Genomic DNA, 24062 nt, shown 5'->3' with positions numbered 1-24062 from the left:
ACCCAATTCTAAATCTGTTCATATTAAACACTAACCTACTGCCATTTTCCTATATTGTGTCTTGTAACCAGGGGAGGGGAGACCCCTACAAAAAGGAATGTGCCTATATAAAGTGCTGTCAGAAGCATAAAGCAAGCTGAAAAGACTTCACTCTAGTCTTTGAGCTGAAGTAATCTTTGGTTTTACTTACAAAAATTAGGGTAGTTTTTCAGATCTTGTTCTAAACACCGTCTCTTTAAGAGGCAACAACTGAAATACATACAGATCACACTGTCAGCTGAGGGCCCTTATCCTTCCTTACCAAACAGTTTTGGATTCCACTAATGTCTTTACAGTGCTTTTCAAGATGGTGCAACTTGACACCAACATTAGCACTAAATTTGTTATATACCATCGTGTTTAGCATCTATTCAATGACATATGCATTCTGTACCCACAAACTCTTTAAAAGAAAATATACCAGTGTGGTTATCACAGCAGTCTCTTAAAATTTTACAAATTAAAATGCAACTTTATCCAGTTGTTTAAAGAACTTGCATGAACTTCTGCATACAAAGCTCATACAGTTGTGACAAATCTAAACTTATTAATCTATAAAAGCTTGCACACTAACAGTTTACTAGCACTTTATTAGTTCAATGCTGCTCACCTTCTGTTAATTAGAAGTTTGTAAATAGTACTTGATGCTGGAAAGTAGAAGTAAAATGGCAGCACAGACAGCAGCAGTAAAAGAAATACTCAGCCTGCTATTCTAAACTTCACTGCAGCGGTATTATTTATTGCTGTTTTTCTTTAAAATTTGCAATTAGCTTTTATGTCTACTTCACCTGAGTTATTTTACTAAACATCAGGGTAGAAGATCAGCCTGTTCTAGTCACATTAAACAGCAAAAGGTTTACTTATACAAAACAAGTACTGTAGTACAGCAGTATTGTAAGTCAAGAACATACATAATACATCAATTTAAAATTTGACTTGAGAACAGATTCTTCAACCACTGATTAACAGTAATATTAAAACCTAATATGGACGCACTCCTGCAAGGAGTAAAGTAGGTCAGGCTATGCTCATTAGTCACTTTCAGTGCTGCTGGTTTAGGAAGTGCAGGTATCCTACACATGGAACTAGAATATGAGAGTCTGTTTTGTCACTACCATCTTCCTAAAGATTTTTCACTTGACTGATTGATCTCCACTGTCTTTCCCTTCCCTCTGCTCTTCCAAAAAAAAAAAAAAATTATAATTTTTTTTTACCTGCTGGCACAGTAATTCTGTTTCAGTGAAATTTTCCAACATGTTTAAAGTCTTTGGTTAGCTGAAAGAAAGGCTGTTATAATCGTAAGCATTTTTTGATACCCATTGTCCACAGCAACGGTTCATCTGTTTCTATGGTCACAACTCCAGATTCATCATAGGTATTTGAAGTGCTGACAAGCGTTCCAAACTTTAGCGCATGATTAGCTGTAAATAATAAAAATAATTTAAGTAAACACCAGGGAAATCTCTTTACAAAGACATTTAAAAAACAAACTGCCAAATAAGTAAACAAAGTGACATTTATTTCCTCTCTGGTTAAGGAGGTTTAAATTTCATGTTGACTGCAATGAGGACAATATACTCTAAAAATCTATATAAATCCTTTTGTCCCCTAAATGTTTATATCCAAACCATTCTTGACTCTATGTGCCATCTCAAAGGTAATTGTGCATAAATTTAAAAACTAAATCCATTATCTCTACTACAGAATAACAAAGTAAAATACAACCAATCTTAAAGCACAGGCCAGCAACTGACAGTAGCATGTGTGTGTTTGAAATTTATTTTTTCTGCATAAACTAATTGAAAATAAGAATAGGTGAGAGAGAATCCTTCATTTTCCACTGTAGGTTAAGTTAAGAATTCAGCTGTAGTTCAATCATCAATTCACATTTTGAAAATACTGGTGCTTTTGAAAGGCAGCTGAAGGAAACAACTTACATGAATAAAGTACTTTTTTGGCCCAGAGTGATTCATAAACAAAATATAGGCATCATCTCCTTTTGGAATGAATAAAACCCAGGGGTAGAAGAAAACAGCTGTTTAATAATGCACAGCAATAGTTTAGGAAGGGAACTGAATGTAGTAGCCAACTGAAATTCCTGCAAGGGGAATTTTAGGTAGGCAGAATTGTAATTACTCAAGTTGGAATTTGGCCAAGATAGCAGGGCTGATTCCTTTACACTTACATGAAGTACCAGGGGATCTTTAAAGGCCAGTATGATTAAAAGAAGAGAAAATTGTCATACTCCTTTCCACCAATTTAAAAGTTGGGGTATACTTGTACCTTTGCCACATATCTCCCATGCAAGATGATGTACACCACATACATTGGATCTCTAGTCATTAAAGCTTGTTTATATTAGAATTATTATTTTTCGCTTTTAATGTAACTACAGCTGAAAGTGAGATACATGAGCAAGGCTCTACATACCAAAGTTTGGGAACCACTATTCTAAGCAATTTCTCTCGTAGCTGAGGTGCTCAGGAAGTGAGCTTGTTCCATGCACAGACCAATGAAGAAGGGGCAAAGGCTATGGGCCATTTTTGTTCTGGGTTACCTTCCACCGCCAAACTGGCAGCAGTTTTCCAGGGAGCGAAGTAGCTTCTTACATTATATAAATGTGGATTTGCATTGGCCAGGATCAACCTCTATCCGTACCTGCAGCAGCAAGCCATCTGGAGGGGTGGAAGGGAGCGGGGGGCTTAGGGGAGGGAGGGAGGTCTTGCAGGGAAGAGGCAGCACAAGGGCAGGGACTGGGGGGAAGGGGTGGTGTGGAGGAGGGGTGCAAGCCGCTGGACAGTCCCAATTCTGACCTGATGCCCAGCTCTAGCTGCTGGCCGCCGGCCCTGAGCATGCTGCACCCCCCAGGCTGCCCAAGCTGGACACCGTGGGACAGGCACTGCCATGAGACACTGCACCGGAGCACAGCTGCTGCTGCTCAAGATGTACTTGCCAGGTACTGGGCCTGCTGCCTCAGGGGACAGGACGGGGCCCAGGCTTGGAGCCCCCGCCGCACGCATGGGCCTGCCCTTCTTGCGGGGACCTGGCCTGAGAGGATAGGGATGGGCTCCCAGATCTTCTCACCCATTCCTGCTTCCAAATCCCCAGGCTCACTGACTTTCATCCCTCCACTCCCTGAGTGGTCAGCCAGGCGGCCCTGCTCCTTGGCACTTCATGGACTCTCCCCTGCCAGGCACCAACTTTCTTACTTTCTCCCCCTTCCCCCTGACTCTCCCTTCTTGCTGCTCCCAGCCTGGTCGGCGGACTTTTTATCCTATTTAAAGCACTCCAGGCTCTGCCAAAAATTGGATTTCCTTTTCTTTGACATGTTTCCTGGCTTCATAGCCCCAGCCGGGGGGAAGCGGTTGCAGCTGCTGTGAATGGAGGCTGGGGCCCTGGCTGCGCTTTATAAGCTGCCCAGCGGGCGCTGGGAAGAGGCAAAGCGCCTCCAAAGCGGTTTGGGGCTTGGCTTGGCCCCGTGTGAATGCATCTCTGTCTCCACTCCAGATCCATACAGCCCTGTCCTGTTGTATCTGCATCCGCTCCACTATCCTCAAAAAGGTCCACAGATTTGCAGGGCTCTCTATATAAAGATTATAAAGTCCATCCATGTGTGTATTTTAAGATCAGTATGTCCTGTACCAATTTCTGTTTAGCAAGAGCATGAACGCCAAGATTATCCCCAATTTCTGCTAAGCAGTATCACTAGGCTAAGGCCTTTGCAAGCCACATTAGAGGAAACTATTTACAAGATGTGCTTATTTTATCCATCAGTTACATTATTACTAGCTGATGGGTAAAATAAGCAAATAATACACAAAATGGTAGCACGATCTACACGTCAGGGTACAGGAAGACCTTCGGAAACAGAGCTCAGGAGTGTGTAGAGACCAGCAAGACCCTGTCTGTGGTCTCTACGCCCTGTCAACTTATGCAGCAAAAATGCATCAGTTCTGGTGGATCTGAAGCTGGACCCCTCTGGATTTGCAATTAAGTGGCCCAATGTAAATGAAAAAGTCTTTGCTTTCTGGGAGCATAAAGCATGGAAAGTTACATCTATCAACTAAGTAGTGGGCTGCTTTATCTGCAGCCCACGGCCCAAAGAAATTTCCATTGCAGACATGAATGTGGGCTGGGCAGTTCATGTGCATTGACTGGCTCCTTGCCTCCCACAACTCACTATGCGGGACTCTCTCCCTCATCTTAATTCACAAACTAGAGGAGTTGTCATAAATCTAGGGCAAAACAATCTCTCTGCATAGCCTCAAGAAGTAGGACAGACAAGAACTAGGCCTAACTTTATAATGTACTTATTTTAAAGTAATCCTTCCTCAGGTCAAACCTTCAGTTGCTGCTCCTATAAGCCCTACCCTCACTTTAGTTGCTGACTTAGGACTGTTAAGGAGAGACTTCTCTCCTCTGTCAGCATTCATTATGGTAGTGTCTAATTCACACAGCCCCTTCAAAATTCTTCCCTGAGTCGCTAAAGGTCTTGGAAACCTTTCGGATCATGGAGTGGTCTGCGTTTTTTACTCCCCCACCCTGATGACATTCCCCCACAACATGACTGCCATACAGGAATACAGAAATTCAACAGCAAAGAGCTACTGTGTTAGGTCAAGACCATACCTGCCCCAAACTGGTTACCTACGGTGGTGAGCTGGAGACGGTTCGCACCGGTTCGCGGGAACTGGTTGTTAAATTTAGAAGCACTTTTAGAACCGGTTGTCCCACGTGGGACAACCGATTCTAAAAGGGCATTTAAATTTAACAAGCGCTCCCCGCCGCGGCCCCAGCTCACCTCAGCTCTGCCTCCTCCCATGAATGCTCAGCCCTGCTTCTCCTCCCCCCTGCTTCCTGCGAATCAGCTGTTTGCGCGGGAAGCCTGGGAGGGCTGAGAAGCAAGCAGGCTTCCTGCTCAGGCCCAGGAAGATGGAGCTAAGGTAGGGGGTGGGGGGAGTGAGGAGGGCCATGCGCCCTGGTCCATCTCCGGCCGCGTCCCCACCCGCGTCCCCGCCAGTCCGGCTCTGGACGCGGCCGTCCATGACTCCGGCCGGCCGCCCTCCCCGGCTCCAGCCACGGCCCTGCCCGCCCAGCTCCGGCAGCGGCCCCGGCTGCCTGGCTCCTGCTGTGATGCAACACGGCCTGGCTCCGGCAGTGTGGGTCCGGCCATGGCCCTGCATCCACAGCTGCCCAGCTCCGGCCATGGCCCTCCCCAGCTGCCTGGCTCCTGCCGCGTCCTCCGGCCCCGGCTGCGCGACTCCGGCCCCACGACTCCTGCTCCGGCCCCGCGTCCCCGGACTCTGGCCGCCCGGCTCCTGCTGTGGTGCGATGCAGCCCAGCTCCGGCAGCGCGCGTCTGGGTGCGGCGGCTGGCGCAGCCCCACATCCCCAGCTGCCCAGCTCCGGCCACGTCCCCAGCTCTGGCTCCGGGCACGGCGGTGGCCCGGCCCCGCGGCTCCAGCCGCCCGGCTCCTGCCGCAGCCCTCCCTGGCTCCGGCCGGTCACCCGCCTCCCGCCGCGTCCCCTGGCCCCGCGTCCCCGGGCTCCGGCTGCGCAACTCCTGCCCCGGCCCCACGTCCCCAGGCTCCACCCCTGTGTCCCCAGCCCCCCAGCTCCGGCCATGGCCGGACTGTAGCGTAGCCAGCCACGTCCAGTCAGCGTGGTAAGGGGGCAGGGAGCGGGGGGGGGGTGTTGGAGAGAGGGCAGGGGAGTTCGGGGGGTGATGGGGAGGTGGATAGGGGTTGGGGTGGTCAAAGGGCAGGGAACAGGGGGATTGAATTGGGGCAAGGATCCCAGGGGGGGCAGTCAGGAAGGAGCAGGGGTTGGATGGGGCAGTGGGAGGCAGTCAGAGGCAGGGGTTCCAGGAGCAGTCAGGGGACAGAGAGAAGGGGTGGTTGGATGGGGCAGGGGTCCCGGGGGGCCATCAGGAATCCTGGGGAGGGACAGGATCCCGGACATGAGGGTAAAGACGCTCCAGACCTTTCAAGAACCAGGCCACCATGTCGTGAACGAAGACCGATCTTTCTTGGAACGGGGAGGAGGGGAGTGTGGAAAACCAAAATAGTGACCAGATGGACCCTGATCAATGACAGGAACAAGCCCTGATGTTTGAGGAGCAGAAGATAATCCAGGATCACCTGCAGCGAGGCCTGCTCCGCCCGGATGCACCAATCCGAAGCTCAGCATGTGAATCTTTTCCACTTCTCCCAGTAAGTCGCTCTGGTGGAGGGCTTTCTGCTACCCAGCAAGACCTGTTGCACCTGGGTTGAACAGTCACGCTCTTCCGCATTCAGCCATGCAGCAGCCATGTTGTCAAGTGCAACGCCTTCAGGTTCGGGTGCAGGAGACTGCCATGGTTCTGGGACAGCAGGTCCGGCCAGAGAGGGAGTCGCAGCGGCGCGGCTACCGAAATGTCCAGCAGCATGCCGAACCAGTGCTGGTGAGGCCACTCGGGGGCTATCAGGATAACCCTCACCCTGTCCCATTTGAGCTTCACGAGGACTCTGTGGATCAACGGCACCAGCGGGAAGGCGTACATCAGGGCTCCTGACCACGGAAGCAAGAAAGCATCTGACAGGAAACCCCTGTCCATCCCCCAGAGCGAACAGAACACATGACATTTCCTGTTCTGGTGGGATGCAAACAAGTCCACCTGGGGAGTTCCCCACTTTCGGAAGATCATACTGGCTGCCTCTGGATGGAGCGAGCACTTGTGGCGAGACGAGATGGTTCTGCTGGGGCGATCTGCTAGCACATTCTTGGTCCCGGGCAGGTGCGCGGCTACCAGATGAATGGCATGCCACACACAAAAGTCTTAAAGGCTGAGAGCTTCTTGGCAAAGGGCTGACGACTTGGCTCCGCCCTGCCTGTTGATGTAATACATTGCAGTGGTATTGTCCGTGAGGCTCTGCACCACCTTGCCCCTCAGGTGGGGCAAGAACGCCTGGCAGGCCAGGCAGACCACCCATAGCTCCCTGACATTGGTGTGAAGGGCCAGATCATCTCTCAGCCAGCGGCCTTGAGTGCTGAACTCGCCCAGGTAGGCTCCCCAGCCCAGATATGAAGCATCTGAGACCAGGGTCAGGGTTGGGGCTGCGAAGGTAACACCCTCCAACACTGACCCAGGGTTCAACCACCACTCCAGGGATGACAGGATGTGATCCAGCACTATAACTACCCGGTCTAGATCATGTCTGTTGGAGGTGTAAACCGACACCAACCATGTTTGCAGATGCAGGAGATGGAGCTGGGCATGACTAACCACGTATATACAGGCAGCCATGTGGCTCAGCAACCGCAGGCAGGTGTAAGCCGTAATGAGCGGATGGTTCTTCACATGGGAGATCAGGTCCGACACGGCCTGAAAACATCCCTCCGGGAGGAAGGCCCTGGCTCGCATGGAGTTGAGAACCGCCCCTATGAACTCTATGCATTGGACTGGCCGTAAGGTGGATTTTTTCTTGCTTATCAACAGGCCCAGGTGGAATGCACCAGATCGAAGCTTCTCTGCACTTGATCCTGAGACCTGCCCTTGATGAGCCACTGGCGCCATACATTTCGTGAAGACCCTTGGGGCCAATGAGAGGCCAAAGTGGAGCACCGTAAATCGGAAATGGTGTTCATCCACTATAAAACGGAGGAAATGTCTGTGACCTTGGAATTTGGAGATATGGAAATAGGCGTCCTTCAAGTCGAGGTCAGCATACCAGCCTCCCAGATCCGGGGGGGGGGGGGGGGGGGGGGGATGATGGAGGCCAGGGAGACCATGCAAAATTTCAACTTTTTGAGAGACTTGTTGAGGCGTTGCGGGTCCAAAACTGGTCTGAGGCCCCCTTTTGTTTTCAGGATTGGGAAATAACGGGAGTAGAAACCTTTCCCTGCCATGTGCCGAGGGACCTCCTCCACTGCCCCCATGCGCAGGAGGTTTTTGACCTCTTGAACGAGTAGTTGCTTGTGAGAAGGATCCCTGAAGAGGGATGGGAGATGGGAGGAAGGGGCAGCCATAAACTGCAGGGCATAACCTTGAGATGCTATGTCCAGCACCCAACAGTCCAAGGTGACTTGGGACCAGGCCGAACAGAAGAGACAAAGACGGTTGAAGAGTGGGGTGGATCCTGGAAGGTGATTGGGGTGTGGCTCTCAACCGCACCCTCAAAAGGAGTGCTTTTGGTCCCCAGGGTGCAGTTCCCTCTGCCTTGACCTCTGAGCGTGCCTCTTGCACCGAGCCTAGTGCTGTTGGTGCCACCAGCTGTTGCTCCGAGGCGGCGGCTGATGAGTGGTGTGAAGGGGGCATTGCTATAACCAGCACTCCCCACATGCTCAAAGAAGGCCTCTGCGATGGCCACTGGCCGTGTTGCCAAGTCGTTGCCGTTGATGTTGACATGGCCTCAGGTGCCCATTTGTGCCGGTGCAGTCTAGGCAAGGGGCTGAACTGGGCTTCGGTGCTGGAGGAATCTCCTTCTGGTGACCATGGTGAGGCAGTCAATGCCTGGGTTTGTTTGCTGACCGTTGCCGTCGGAGACCAGTGCCCAGCACAAGATGACTAGTGCCTGTATCGAGGGGACTGGTGCCGGGGAAACCGGGGGTGCAATGAAGAGCGCTCCCACGAGGCAGGCGATCAGGATGTGTGCCGAGAGGATGACTGGCAGGAGGGTGAATGGCGTCGGTAGTACAGAGATTGGCGACTTCCTCTAGGCAATCCGCGTTGAGATGGCAGGGACTGCAAACATGGCACCAGTGACTGAGGGCGAGCCCCAGAGGGTCTGGGCTATGACTCCAGTGATCTGCGGTGCGGCGGCGGAGAGCGCTGCTTCGTCTTGGGAGATTGGCGGCACTCCACCACTCCCGGAGTGGTCTTAGCAGCTGGCTTGCCCTCGTGGGAAGCCTTTGCTGGTTCCTGAGGCACGTGCTGCATCGGCGGTGCTGGCGGAGGCCTGTGCTCAGCGCCGGGGGAGCCTGTGAAAGCTGTCGGTGCTGTCAAGGTTTTAGGTCCCATGCCGCTCCCAGGAGTTGGTGGTGGACCTTTCACGGGGCTAAGGACCCCAACTGGGGAGGTACGAGCGTGCAGCTCCGGAGTGGCTGGGCAGCCCGTAGCAGGTCCCTTGCCCGATGACCCATGGCCCTTTTTGCCTGGTGCCGGGGAGCTATGCTTTTTGGTCTTCTTTTCGGGCACCAGTGACGGGGGTGCACTGCGCACAAAGGCCGATGTACTTCGTGAGTCCTGTGGGGTTGCATGGAGGCCGGACGCAGGGCGAACTCCATGAGGAGCGCCTGTAGCCAAATATCCCGCTCCTTTTGCATGCAGGGCAGGACGTTTTTACAAATTCGGCACTTCTCTGTAATGTGTGATTCCCCCAAGTACTTGAGGCATAGGCCTGTGGCAGTCCATGCAAGGCTTAAACCCTGGAGCCTGGTGCATGCCCCTCCTGGGGTGAAGTCCCCTCTGGGACCCTAACTGCTAACTACTAACTAAACTTAACACTAACTACTATAGACAAACTATTGACAAGGCCCTAAGGCTCGAAGTCAGTAGACGAAAAACCTCTAGCCCTTGCAATGCAAGGAAAGGCGTTCTGACTAACTCCCATGGGCGGTAAGAAGGAACTGAGAGGGCGTAGGGTCAGCAGTGCCTGATGTACCAGCATCTGAGCGCGGCACTCAAAGGGGTGCCACTGCTGACCCTATGGATACCGCTAAGGTAAAAATCTCTGATGACTGCGCACGTGGGTGCACGCACACCTAGAATGGAATCGACATGAGCAAGCACTCGAAGAAGAACACAGGTTATAGTTCCAGGAGGGCTGTATCAGACAAAAACTACTCCCGAGGGAATTCTGAGCCAAAAATTTGAAAATTCTGCACCAAAAAAATAAAAATTCTGCACACAATACTTTAAAATTCTGCAAATTTTGTCAATGAATAAATGTGAAGGCTCCAGCATGGCAGTAGTGGGAAGCACAGGACACTGGCTGCATGGAGGTGGGCGATCACCTTGCAGCTCCCCCATGGGACATGGACTCGGCGGTGAGACTGTACCTGACCCTGACACAGTGCAAGGGCCAGGCCCGCCCCAGAAACACTTGCCCCTAGGTGTGTGCAGACAGGCTCAGCCCGGCGGGATCCAAATGTGGACAGACTTATTGTGGGGGAATCCAGATGTGGACTGAGAGGATTCTATGTGGGGCAATCTGGGTGCGGGGGTGTCCGAGTGCGCGGGGGGGTTTCTGGATGCACAGGGGCTCATCGAGGGGATTCCAGGTGCAGGGGCAATGGGACTCTGCAAGGGCATCCAGGTGAAGATGGTTGGTGCTCAGCAGGGGGGTCTGGGCAGTGCATTTCTGAACTTTCATGCTAAAAATTGATGATCAAGTTAAACATTTATATGATCAAGTCAGCTTGTAGAAGCTGTTTATGATCTGAAATGTCATAAAATTTCTTTACACTGTCTCACAGACATTTAATTTTGTCATCTTTGAATATAGTACACAGATTATACATTGCAGCTTTAGGGAAAAACACAAAAAACCCCTAAATAACCTATCTGTTGATCAGCCCAGGACTTTTCCTCTATAAATCGGATGGTTTAATAGTAGTATTTATTGCACCTTGCTTAATATTATGAAAATGATTCCTATTGTTTCATCTCCAAGTATGAAACAAAGGCTCAGTAACAAAGCAAGCATTAAGAACCTGTCAGCTTAATAAAACAAAACTGGAAGCAGCACATCTTCACGAATAAAATGTTAAAAATGAAGTAAGATAAAAGAGGGACAAGTCTCCCTAATATCCCTGGGACCAGCACAGCGACAACACTACAAACATAAGTTAAAAGAAAGATTGTCAGTAATAACTTCCTTTCTATCCAATAGGGGGAGCCTTTTATCTTCATCTACACAGGATTTTCTTCTTTGCAAGGATGGAAACAGAGGTGAACATGCAAAAGGATATAAACAACACTTTATTGATTCACACAGTTCAAATGGAAAAGTTCAAATGATTTGCTTTCACACCCACCCAACATTTCAACTAGTGTAATTAAGAAAGCACATTTTTAAGACAGCAAATGAGCAGTAATGTGTGGCGAAGTAGAGTTGAGCTGGCAAAGGTAACAGAACGAATGCAGCTTCTATGTTTAACTGTTAGTCTTGCAGGGAAAATTTATTACATCCTAATGTTTGTGTCACAACATCATGATGCTAGGTTATAATATTCTCAAAGTATCAGAAAATAGAAACAGTAAAGTTCTATTTGTTAATATCTGATCCCTTCATTCCCTGGCCAATGCAAGATTATTCACCATAGTCCATGTTTTTATGTTGTATCAAATCTAGCTTGAAAAGTCCCAAGTAATGGCTCATCAACTCTTTTTAGGAAGTTTTTTCTGCTATTCACTCCAATTAAATTTTCCTTTTTTAGTGCCATCCCATTACTGCTATTTATACCTCCATATAGACCTAGGCAGAGAACAGAAAATAATATAGCAGAAAATAATTGAGCGGATTTTGAGATTTCAAAATCTGTTTTCATTCAGTTTCAGAACAGAAAAATTGCTTTTTCTATTTTGACTTTATTTTATAATTATAATATAGAATAAGAACATTTATAGTGAAAGTCATTTCAAAAGGAAAAATTAAAAGTTTATATCCAATAATGTTGAAACATCTTGTTTTGATCTTGGAAGTTTTTTTCCTCCTTTTTCCCCCTTGGAATTGGAATTTTGGTGAAAATGAAACGATTTTGCAAAGTGTTTCAATTCAGATGGAACTGAATTTTCTGATGGAAAACCGTTCTGCTGAATTTCTTCTGACAAGTTCTACCCCTACGTGCTATATTATTTTTTCATATCCTTCCATCTGTAAAGCCAAGCTACTCTAATACCATGAGTCTAATTGTCCAGGCTTCCAATGGAAAGAAAGTATAACATATATTTTCAAACTGTAAAAATTACCTAAAATTAACTCTGCCATCTGTGATGCTGTGCTTTTAATGTGTGATATCACAAGACTTTCCAGGGCTAAAAGCAAATGCTAATCTGCCTTTGGAAAAGTGGGGATCTCTTTCAAAAGTGTATCTTTTCCACTGATAAAAATCTCCCATTTCTAGCCTTGATGAATCACAGCCTGTCTCTGGTGTACAAAGGAATATTGCCTTGTCATTTGGGGGAAAGTCAATATTTGGGGGGGAAGAAGGAAACAGTTCTCTGGTGGTTTTTGTATGATATGACAGCCAGGTATTTGGAATGCTGGCAATAATGTAGAAAGAGATGGATTAGTGGGGTTGATGATAGTGGAGACTTTTGAAGGGGCATGATACATATAATTTATTACATGGAGATCACTACTACATATGTACATATTCTTTGGTATATTTTAACCTCTAATGATCAAATTATAAACAAAGCCTCACATAATCTGTGGTAAACTCAGTGTTGGCAACTCATGATTTCATTGCAGGTCTTGTGATATTTCGTGTTCTTCGTAAAGCTCCAGTCCCAGGGGACATGTGGTTAGGTGATAATCTCAGCCTTTATTTCAACCAACCAACCAACCAAGTTGCTGGCCCTCGTGTCTGCACAGAAAAGCTTGAAAATGTGACCCAAGGCCACTGTAAAGTTTCAGAAACCAGAGGATAAATAAAAAGAACAGAACATTTATTTTTAAAATCCTTATGATTTTAATCTAATCTCATGATGTACTGGGGCTTTACTCATGATTTATGAACTGGCAATGCTGAACGCTAGACCTAAATTCTGCTGCCAAGCCACCTGTTTTCTGTGGTTCCACAGCACGGCAGACTGGACATTCATCTGCAACATCAGAACAATTAAAACAATTGAGTGGGGTTTTTTATTATTATTAAATTATAACCCTCAGCCGCAATACAGCTTCATTGTGCTAAGCACTATAAAAACAAAGAGGAAATGGCAGTCCCTGATCCAAAGAATGGGATTTCAAATATTGTATAAATTTTAATAATTGTATGTATTCATATTTTAATATGAATAACCCTTTAAGGTTACTTTCATGGTTCCCATGTGTCATAAGTAGTATTGTTTAAAGATGAGGTTCATTCCTGTTTGGAGAGGCCTGCATAGGCCTATGCACCTCTTACAACTCACTTAAATCCTCAAAATATCATGAGTGGGAAATAAAGGATGCATAGCCCTCTGCACAAGGAAGCATTTCACTTTAATACACCATTGGATATGGCATGTAGTGGAGCTGGCCACCCCCTGAGTGCCCCCTTTTGACTAGAGGTAGCTCTGCAGTGCTCCGCCCCCGTTGTTTCCTTCACAGGGTTCCTTAAAATCAAAAGTCCAAAGGAAATAAAAACAGTCTCCAAGGGGGTCCAATTTATTCAGTCTTCAAGCACACACTGTCCTTTCAGGCCTGAACACCAGCTCAATGTCTCTTTCCCCTTAGTTGGCGGGATTCTAGCTCTCTTTCTCAGAGCTTGGCACAGCTCAAAATCTCTGTAAGAGCTAATCTTGCTTTGCTGTGGCCGCCACCCCTCACCCCCCGCCATAACTTCACAGTTTTCTATTTCTAGAACCACCCCCATCCCCTGCTGCTTTTTATAGGGAATCAGCTATTTTCCCAAGGTGTGACTCCTTTAGTACTCAGGGTTGGCTAGCCTCAGGCCCTCCAGCCATTAAGGGGAGAGCCATTCTGTTACATGGCACAAGGGAATCCTGAAATTAATCTTAAAGGGTTAATTGAACACAGTATTCTCCAAACTAGTTAATTGCATAAATAAATAGCACTAGGTAAGAAATGACATTTTGGGGTGGTGGCGGCAGTGAAGTTTCTGAAGAATATTATAATTATTGCCATAGGTTATTAGTATTACCATAGCACCTCGGACCTCCAGTTACAGACCAGGATCCTTCTGTGCTAAGTAATGTACAAACAGAGAACAGAGATTACGATAGACCTCTCCCAACATTAGCAGTTATCGATGCAAATCAGTATTGTCCAAATGGGGAAAGGGGCAGGTTTAGTGGGGAAATTAAACATTGGGTGTGGGAGGACAAAGAGCCAAATTGACCCCCAACTCTCTCTCCAGTCGTTTAATGAATCAGGTCCACAACATTTAGGCCCTCATCCTGTGGCTGCCACAAAAGAATTGGGGCCTTACTTTGACCCAGAAGTGTTGGAGAGTCCAATACCTTTGTGACCAGAAAGGTTGTTATGGTGAAGTGTCTGCCTCCCTTTCTCCTTCCTCCTCTTCCCAGTTCTGTGTCTCAATTACTTCCTGCAATATGTAAAGTCACACCTTGCCAGTTTCCATTATTGCAAATAGGCGCCAGGGTATAAGCACAATGCCTCCAGTGGCATAGATATGTGGAATATCAGAAATAATTAATAATTAATTACAAGCCTTATTAAAATGCATGCACTCCTCTCTCTTTCCCCCTAGGCAAATGTTGCATTAAAAGTGATAGAAAATTAAGATCAATAAGCTGAAACATACGTTAAAGTGAAATATTGAATTACAATTTGCTATCCTATTACAATTTATCTGGAGAGGATTTCCCTGAAGTCCTGTGTAAAGAGCAAAAAAATCTGCATTTAAATGGGAATATGTTAGTAATGCATGAGCTTGTGCTTTGCAGGTCACCGTGTGCCTGCAGAAGAGCAAGCATTCACTTTACTATTTATTTTTAAAAAATTATAAGGTTACAGCCTGATTCTCCTCTCACCTCCAATGTTTTTACCCTTGTGTAACTTGACTGACTTTGATTTATACTGGTGTAAATGAAAGGAAATATCAGGCCCTTAATCTCAATGTGCTGAAAACTGCAAGTCCTAAATAAAATAAAACATGAACTGCAATTTTCTACAGAGCTGTATGGAGAACAGCAATTGTTTCTTGGAGACTTTCAGACTTTTGCTTTATTCCAGTTTGGAATGAATACCATACATTTGGAAATTCTCTGTAAACTAGAATTTAAAATTTTTTAAAACCAAAATGGTTCACTTCGATCTTTTCAAAATGGAATTCCAACAGGCAGGCTGACAGGCTCTCAGACTATTGGCACAGCTGGGGCTTCCAGGCTCTTGACTCCCTTTATCCCACCATGCCCTCCCAATCTCACTGTGCTGGTGATACTTTAATTCCTGTCACCGACATACACAGTTGTGTTTTTTGATGAACTAAAGGGGAGAATGCAAGTTAAAAGGTATAAATTGCGTCTCCCTTCATTAAAAAGAAGAACAGGAGTACTTGTGGCACCTTGGAGACTAACAAATTTATTAGAGCATAAGCTTTCGTGGACTACAGCCCACTTCTTCGGATGCATCGGAAGAAGTGGGCTGTAGTCCACGAAAGCTTATGCTCTAATAAATTTGTTAGTCTCTAAAGTGCCACAAGTACTCCTGTTTTTCTTTTTGCGGATACAGACTAACACGGCTGCTACTCTGAAATCTCCCTTCATTAGCGATTCACCTTTAGACAGCAGTTGGTATTTCCGTCACCATGCTCCCCTCTTGAGCAGTTCCAGTGGGGGTGAAGCAGCATTAGTTTCTGGTGAGGCCTGCTGTTTCGAGTCTGCCTGAGAGCTGCACTGAGTTACCACATCCTCCAGTAAACACTACCCAGTCTGCAATCTGTGGTGTGGGGTAGAGATGTGTGCATGGGCGCTACATTGCCACAACTCCCTCTTCCAAGTGGACTTTCCACCACAGGGGTCTTATGCCTGCAGCCAACATCAGCCAGAGGTGAATCAAATCCCAAGTGGCAGCTTTAACTCTTCATTTCATTGCTTTCTCTGGCTTGAACCCCAGACATTTATAAGCATGGTTTTCTAGATATCAGGACATAGTTAATTATTTTTCTCTTCCTCTCTACACTATGTTCTCTGACTTCCTGATAATTTATGTTAGACACCAATTTATGCCTTATTAAAAAGGCCTTCGTTTTTGTTTTTTATTTTGTTTAAAATTTTCCAGGAAATTATTGATGTTTATTACAAAAATTAAAAAAGAGTGAAAATCCATGCAAAAAATTAATTTCACAGTTTTCCAGAGCAGGGAGTGAGGTCTGGGGGTCTCCCAGGTCTGACCAGGTTACCAAGTGGTCATCTCTCCTTCCAGAGCAGGGAGCCAGGTCCAGAGAGTTTCAGCACTTTCTTTATGGACTTGAGCACTGATGTACATAAATGCATGTTCATGTGTCAGTCAGTCTTGCATTTATACGTAACCTAATGTATTATTAATATAAACATCTACCTAATATAGTGTTTTGGATTTTCTTAAGTTTATTGCTATTTTCATGAGGTGGTCCAAAATTTGTGTGAAAAAAACAAACAATAGCTTTTGTAAACCTGAGAATTTTTTTGGTAAAAATTGGTTAAACCCCCCCAAAGCCTTACATATTAAGAACATAAGAATGGCCATACTGGGTCAGACCAAAGGTCCATCTAGCCCAGTATCCTGTTTTCCAACAGTGGCCAATGCCAGGTGCTCCACAGGGAATGAATAGAACAGGTAATCATCAAGTGATCCATCCCCTGTTGCCCATTCCCAGCTTCTGGCAAACAGAGGCTAAGGACACTAATAGCCATTGATGGACCTATTCTCCATGAACTTATCTAGTTCTTTTTTGAACCCTGTTATAGTCTTGGCCTTCACAACATCCTCTGGCAAAGAATTCCCCAGGCTGTGTGTGTGTTGTGTGAAAAAATACTTCCTTTTGTTTGTTTTAATTTCATTTGGTGACCCCTAGTCCTTGTGTTATGGGAAGGAGTAAATAACACTTCCTTATTTACTTTTTCCACACCAGTCATGATTTTATAAACCTCTATCATATCCGCCTTAGTCGTCTCTTTTCCAAGCTGAAAAGTCCCAATCTTATTAATATCTCCTCATATGGCAGCTGTTCCATACCCCTAGTAATTTTTGTTGCCCTTTTCTGAACTTTTTCCAATTCCAATATGTCTTTTTTGAGATGGGGCGACTACATCTGCAACCAGTATTCAAGATGTGGTCATACCATGGATTTATACAGAGGCAATATGATATTTTCTGTCTTATTATCTGTCCCTTTCTTAATGATTCCCAACATTCTGTTAGCTTTTTTGACTGCCACTCCACATTGACTGGATGTTTTCAGAGAACTAGCCACAATGACTCCAAGATCTCTTTCTTGAGTGGTAATAGCTAATTTAGACCCCGTCATTTTATACGTATAGTTGGGATTATGTTTTCCAATGTGCATTGCTTTGCATTTATCAACACTGAATTTCATCTGCCATTTTGTTGCCCAGTTTTGAGAGATTCTTTTGTAGCTCTTCACAGCCTGCCTGCGACTTAACTATCTTGAGTAGTTTTGTATTTTCTGTAAATTTTGCCACCTCACTGTTTACCCCTTTTTTCCAGATCATTTATTAATATGTTGAATAGGACTAGACCCAGTACAGACCCCTGGGGGACACCACTATTTACCTCTCTCCATTCTGAAAACTGACTATTTATTCCTATAATTTGTTTCCTATCTTTTAACCAGTTACCAATCCATAAGAGGACCCTCCGTGTTACCCCATGATATCCCATAAGTTCACTACATGAGTCATTGAGCCAAGATTTAAAGAATGTTTCCTAATAATAGAAAGCTCCCAGCTTTTGTAATGTATTGCTTATTCCTTTCGCTTGTAATATGTTTGTATGAAAAAAAAAAATCCTTATAACAGGCCAGACTGGACTTGGGTACAAAGCTTAAATAAATGGGTATTGCACAGCGTGGGAGAGAAGAAATTCTGCTCATACATGCCAGGTGCAGGAAACCAGCACAGCGGTTAAGAACCTACAGAGTGGTGTTGGCCAGTGGATCTGCATAGGCAGCACTGCCCCTCAGCACAAAAAGAGTTCCCATGCATGGCTTCTCCACAGCCTGCCTTCCCATGCACTAGAACCACCATGGCTCTGCTAAACATATGGTCTCTTGTGCCTATGGAGGGAGTCGAAAGTGCCTAAGGGTATCAACCTGAAGCCAGCTCGTGGTCTGCGTTTTATCTGAATTTAAACAGGTAGGCCTCATCCTCATGTAGTCTTACAATGGTCTCCAACAGTAATTCAGCTCTATCTCCAATATCTTACATTGATACACCCGGGTTGATTTGCCACTCTGGGACAGTGTGCAAATATGATTAATGTGTGCATGGAAAGGGCTCAATTATGCTTCCGAGCCTGTGGTGTTTTGGTGAGACAGGAGCACAGCACCCAAGTGGCAGTGACTGGAGCCATTAATCATAGGTAAAGCAACAGGTGACAACAATTGTTAGGATTAATGCGAACAAACCCAATACTCAACCTGCCAACTAAGATGGCTTAGGAAGAAGCTTTCCCTGGGAGCAAAGGAAATGGACGCCAGCCACGTTTCCAATCCAGCCACACATGCCCCTATTGGGATTTGCAATGCTGCTGGCAGTGCTAGTCACTGCACGCAAGGACTGCAGCCTGTCGCATTACGGTTAGTGGGCTGGAGGAGGGGGTGAAAAAAGGCTCCCTACATGCAAAATTCCAGAGCAGACACAATTTGGCTATTAGTGCTCTGGTTATACATAGCAGCCTTTGCTCAAACGAAGCCTTACAATAAACAACTCTACTGTGCAGGCTTTAACAGCAAACTGCCATTTCCTACAAGAACTTTATAGTGTTTATGGAAATATGATATTGCATTTACATAGGCAAATGAAAAGAACAAACTAGAGCATTCATCCTCATGCACACAAGGTCATCACCAATGAAGCAGCTGCGTTTCTGTCTAAACCATTCCTGTCGAAGGGGTCATTATTAACATTTTAAAAATATACATTGATCTGCTGCAGACAGCTCACAAGGTGTATGCTCATCTCCTTGCTCTCTCTGGCAGCTGATCTATTTTTGAGCTCAGGTGAATGACAAATAAGGCCTATTATATGTCTAATGGAAAAGTGACAATGTTTATCTTTATCCTTTCTAGCAGCATTGGGCTGGGATGTTTTTAAACTTCCAATATGTAATGATTTTTACTTCTACAACCACTACGTTATTACTTAGAATTTTAGATTACTGCACTTTCTTCATAAAAACAATTAGACACAGATAATATCACTCCAAGGATGAGGCCAAACCAATTATTTCTGTTACAAAATGTCCCCTTAGATTTGCATGTGAACTTTCAAGGTTTTTTGATTTTTAATTTTAATCACTTGGTCTTTACATTAAACAAATTCCTTCTACTAGCAACACACTGTGTACATCTAACATCTACACTATTTCATTTACAAAGTTATTACTGAGACTTTTTATTTAAGCCGTCTGTTTATATAAAATCTTGCAGATGCAAAATATAGTGAACACGCACAAATTGTTGGCATTCATAGAGTGGCAGCCACTGCCAACTTGTTCTGTAGAAAATCAGCAAAGTGTCTATGGGCACCCAGAAAATACAGCAAGGAATTTCATAAGACCCCAAAGATAAAAAAAAACAAAAACAAAACCCCAAGCCCATGATCCTGCAATTAACTGGTTATTCCCATTGAAGTCAATGCAACTATTTGTATAAGTAAATGTTACAGGACTGGCAATTACTGGTATGAGTAAAAGTGGCATGGCTGGGCATCAATACATTTTTTAGCTAAATATATTAGCCTAAATCCTTTGTGGTGCTGAGCACAAGTAACTCCCATTAACTTGAATGGAAGTGATAAACAGCTATCACCTCTCAGGATGTGCCTCACTGTAATGTACAACTTTTTTCTCGGTAAAAAATTATTCATTGGGAAGCAGGGAAGGAATGTGAGGCTTTTACAAAAGTCACAGAATTGTATGTTCTGCTCTGTTTTCATTTTGATACAGCCAAACTTGATATCTTTAAGATCTGCTTTGCAAAGTTAGGGCTTCCAATGTCCAAAATTACCAAGTGTTTTCAGTACTAAACAGAGATAGTTGGTAATGGTTCCAGCATGAAGTCATCCTGTAATATCATATGTGGCAACATTGTGACAGAACATCTGTGAAAATATCGTGACGTCGCCATCCACCTTGCATGTGGTTACACAAAACACCATTAAACTTTGTTTTCAAATAAAATGGAATTCATCTTGCTTCTTACATTTTTATTTTTTACAATACAAAGTAGGTACGGTTTCAAGGGCCCCCTTTTACAAGGTGCTGAGTGTCTCCTTCAATGCCTTAACTTCGATGGAGGGTGCTCAATTGCAGGTCAGGGCCTCAAAGCAAAAACTGGACTGAGGTGGGGAAGGTGTGTGTCCTAATGAAAAATCCAAGCCAGCATGTATACAGGGAGTTGAATCTATATAAATCCATGGTGTGTCCAAACCCATGAATACTGCCTAGTTCTGTTCATTTCGTCTAAAAAAAGAGATAGTGGAACTGGAAAAGGTTCAGATAAGTGCAACAAAAATAATCAAGGGTATGGAATAACTTCCATATGAGGAAAGACTAAAAAGATTAGGGCTGATCAGCTTAGAAAAGATGACTAAGGGGGGATTTGATAGAGCACTGGTTCTCAACCACGGGTACGCATACCCCTGGAGATATGCAGAGATCTTCCAGGGGATACATTAACTCAGATATTTGCCTAGTTTTACAACAGCCTACATAAAAAGCACTAGCAAAGTCAGTACAAACTAAAATTTCGTACAATGACAAACAAGAGGAAGTATTTTTTCCACACAATGTACAATTAACCTGTGGAATTCATTGCCCTGGGATGTTGTGAAGGCCAAAAGTATAACTGGTTCAAACTAGAGCTAGATAACTTCATTGAGTATAGGTCCATCAATGGCTTTTAGCCAAGATGATCAGGGATGAAAAGGGATGATCATGATCATCACAAGTCTCTAACAGCCAGAAGCCAGGAGGGAAAGCCTGGCATGGATCTCTCCAAAATTGCCCTGTTCTGTACATTCCCTCTGAAGCTCTGGTACTGCGCACTGGGCAATATGGACCACTGGTCTGACCTAGTATGGTTCTTATGTTCTTATCTCTGTAGTTGTCTAATATACATTTTTTCCAGTGTGTGCATAAGCTGCCCTGTGTGTCAACGAAGAGAGCATTTTAGAGGCCTGCTCAGCAGTTGAAGGTCCCTTGGATTCCACAGTACCCTTGATAAAACTCTAGAAAAGATTCCACAAGGAACAATCCTGTATCAAATTGGGATAGGCTCTTTCTTCTCTCTTTCTAACTTCTGTGGACTCCGATTTTTATTTATCTAATTGTACAATAGCTATTTCCAAGGCTTACACCAGGCTAATGGATTCCCTTTCCTCCCCCTCCCCCTCAGCAAAATGTGCATGGCTTTTGATAGTTTGGGAATGTTTGCATTTGGATGTGGCAGTAAACAGCTGAACCAGTTCCATTGAGAACATTGAGAGCTGCCATGTAAGAACCTGGGCAGCAAGGGATACTAAGATAGCAGAAATTCCCATAAATTGGGCTGTTGGTTTTTCACACAGTTATGAGATTCACAGTTCATTTTTATTCTCCCTGATTTCATTGTCACTGATTCTGGAGGAGGAGGAGGCCATTATTATAGTAGAATGCCAATCTCAAGGATTAGAAGTCAGGTCCCCCAAACTATAAGAGTGGCTTAAAAATCATGTTTTTTTGTTTTTGTTTTTAAATTGGGTTTCTTTTTCTTTGCCTTCTGGTTTCTAAGCTTTTAGGTTACACTCACTTCAACATTCAAGATTTTCTTGTCAACCATCATGAGAGCTGGAAACTTACAATTTTTTTCATGAATCAGCTAAGAATCTCCTGATTTCAGCAACTGGGCCTCTAAGAAAAACATAAATAACTCAAAACTTGCCATAAAAATCACAAGAGCTAGCAACACTTGCTATTATACAGATGAATTGGCAGGATAAAGGAATTTAAGTAACTAAGCTATTAGTTCAGTATTACTGAATTGGTTTTATTTAAAAATAAAGGGTATTATTATTACCATCATTGACTTTATTGAAATTATGCAAGCCACCATTTTTTTTCTGTTCTCTCTCTGTTTATTATAAACCTATATAGTCAGAACTTTGGACGTTATTTTCTATAAAAATATTAAATAATAAAACAACATAAGTTAGCCATTGAGCTCTAGGTATCTTCTGCGTGACCCATTACTGTAGCAGCTGACTGCCTTACAAATTCTAGAAAGGACACAAATGAATTGTATTGGTATATGAATTTGTACTTCAGATTGCTTATGGCTCAGATATATTGGGAGATTTTTCTTAGTTTTGTTTGTGTTACATTCTTTGGCTTATTTTATCAACATACCAAGGGTTTCTATTTGCTGTAAATAAGATAGGGGATTTATCAGCTTTAAGACAGAGCCAAGTCCCAAAGATCTTACTCTTACACTGAGCTGAATGCAAAGATCTTTATTCTAGCACTGAGCTCAACGTTGAGGTCTTTAACTCAGTTTTCCACTCTGGTGAATTCGCATTGGTTTCAATAGTGAGTAGAGCCCACAGTGAATACAATTTTCAATTGAAAAAAAGTTCTCATTCTCTGTAATCTTCTTTGAAGTTCCCCCCACCCCACTCTTTTTTTTGGGGGGGGGGAGAGGGAGTCCCTTTTGCAAATTGGCCAAGCAATATCTCTGAATTCAAAAATGTGTCACATACTCATAGGCCTGTGATAGTTAAGGATTCAGTGGTTCTGGATACATTTTCCTTCAGAGACCACAAACATAGAACAAAACTTCTGCCTAGGCTGAGTGAAATTAAAAGCCTCGGCATTAATCATGCAGTTTTGTATTAGATACCGACCAAGTCATGTGATGTAATCTCTTGACCCTTAAAAGCAGAGGCTTAATGCACCACTAAATTAATGTACTGGTATACTCTGCAAAGACATTAACATTTTAATAGTGCAACTGATCACATGTAGTCCATCCTTCAAATATGTTGTTCAAGATGAATTACAATAGTAACACTGCAGTACAATGATGTATGTCAGTGGTCTCTACAATTTTAGGATATGGAGGACCTGTTGTTGGCTTTCAACTTAACCATAAACCAGAAGTAAAAAAGAAACTTCACTCTCCACCTTAAGAACTCTGGAGAAAACCAGAAGGAATACAAATTACAAAGGCAGTGCCACAAACTGGAATAAAGTGTTAAAATAAGCGACTAAATCACCTACATTATCGCTTGTCTGGATTTCTGTCAACACCAACTAATTTCCAGCACTTGGGGTTAAAAGACGATGACAACTGCAATTGTAGAGTAAGGAAATACACTCTCAAAGCATATCTTTTCAGGACTGTTCTGAATTCTTGTCAAGTGAATCTGATTTATAGCATGGGACATGCCTCATCTTGACTGAAATCTCTGTTCTTTTTCAGGCAGATATTATTCAACACCAAACACTAACATTTGAGAAGCAGATGTAAAGACACATCAGTAATTACTGAAATCACCTTTCAATGTTTTATTTTAAATTTAGGTGTTTAGTATTTTATTTCCACTCATTGGACATGGTGTCTCCTATTCTGGCCACGGAGTATAAACACTCCCTGATTTCAGGTTTCAGAGTAGCAGCTGTGTTAGTCTGTATCTGCAAAAAGAACAGGAGTACTTGTGGCACCTTAGAGACTAACAAATTTATTAAAGCATAAGCTTTTGTGGGCTACAGCCCACTTCTTCAGTATCACTTAATAAAATATTTGATATTTATATAGCACTCCCTGTTGCTTTACAGACATTAGTCAATCCATCCTGACAAAATCACCAAGTAGTAATTATTAATCCATTTTACAAATAGGAAAACGGAACCCCAGAGAGGTTAAGAATATACCTAAATCTACACAGAAAACAGTGTCATAGCTGGGATTATAAATCCTCATGGGGCAGGGACTGTCTCCTACATATGTTTGTACATTGCCTAGCACAGCGGTTCTCAAACTGTGGGTTGGGACCCCAAAGTGGGTCAGGACCCCATTTTTTAATCAGGTCATCAGGGCTGACTTAAACTTGCTGGGGCTGAAGCCCCACCACCCAGGGCCAAAGCTGAAGCC

At 44.4% G+C, this 24062-nt stretch overlaps 1 protein-coding gene across 3 annotated transcripts in view; it reads right to left on the bottom strand.

Moving 5' to 3' along the window:
* Positions 1-25: 25 nt before the first annotated feature.
* Positions 26-24062, bottom strand: part of TPK1 (thiamin pyrophosphokinase 1) — a 503356-nt gene continuing 479319 nt past the window's right edge. For all 3 annotated transcript variants that reach the window (XM_054019153.1, XM_054019152.1, XM_054019151.1), the window contains one exon: positions 26-1460. In XM_054019153.1, the coding sequence (XP_053875128.1) occupies positions 1330-1460 (131 nt within the window). In that variant the 3' untranslated portion in view covers positions 26-1329. The remainder of the gene's footprint in view (positions 1461-24062) is intronic.

This window comes from Malaclemys terrapin, chromosome 2, assembly GCF_027887155.1.
Source record: "Malaclemys terrapin pileata isolate rMalTer1 chromosome 2, rMalTer1.hap1, whole genome shotgun sequence".
Lineage (NCBI taxonomy): Eukaryota > Metazoa > Chordata > Testudines > Emydidae > Malaclemys > Malaclemys terrapin.
This window is presented reverse-complemented; position numbering and strand designations above follow the sequence as displayed.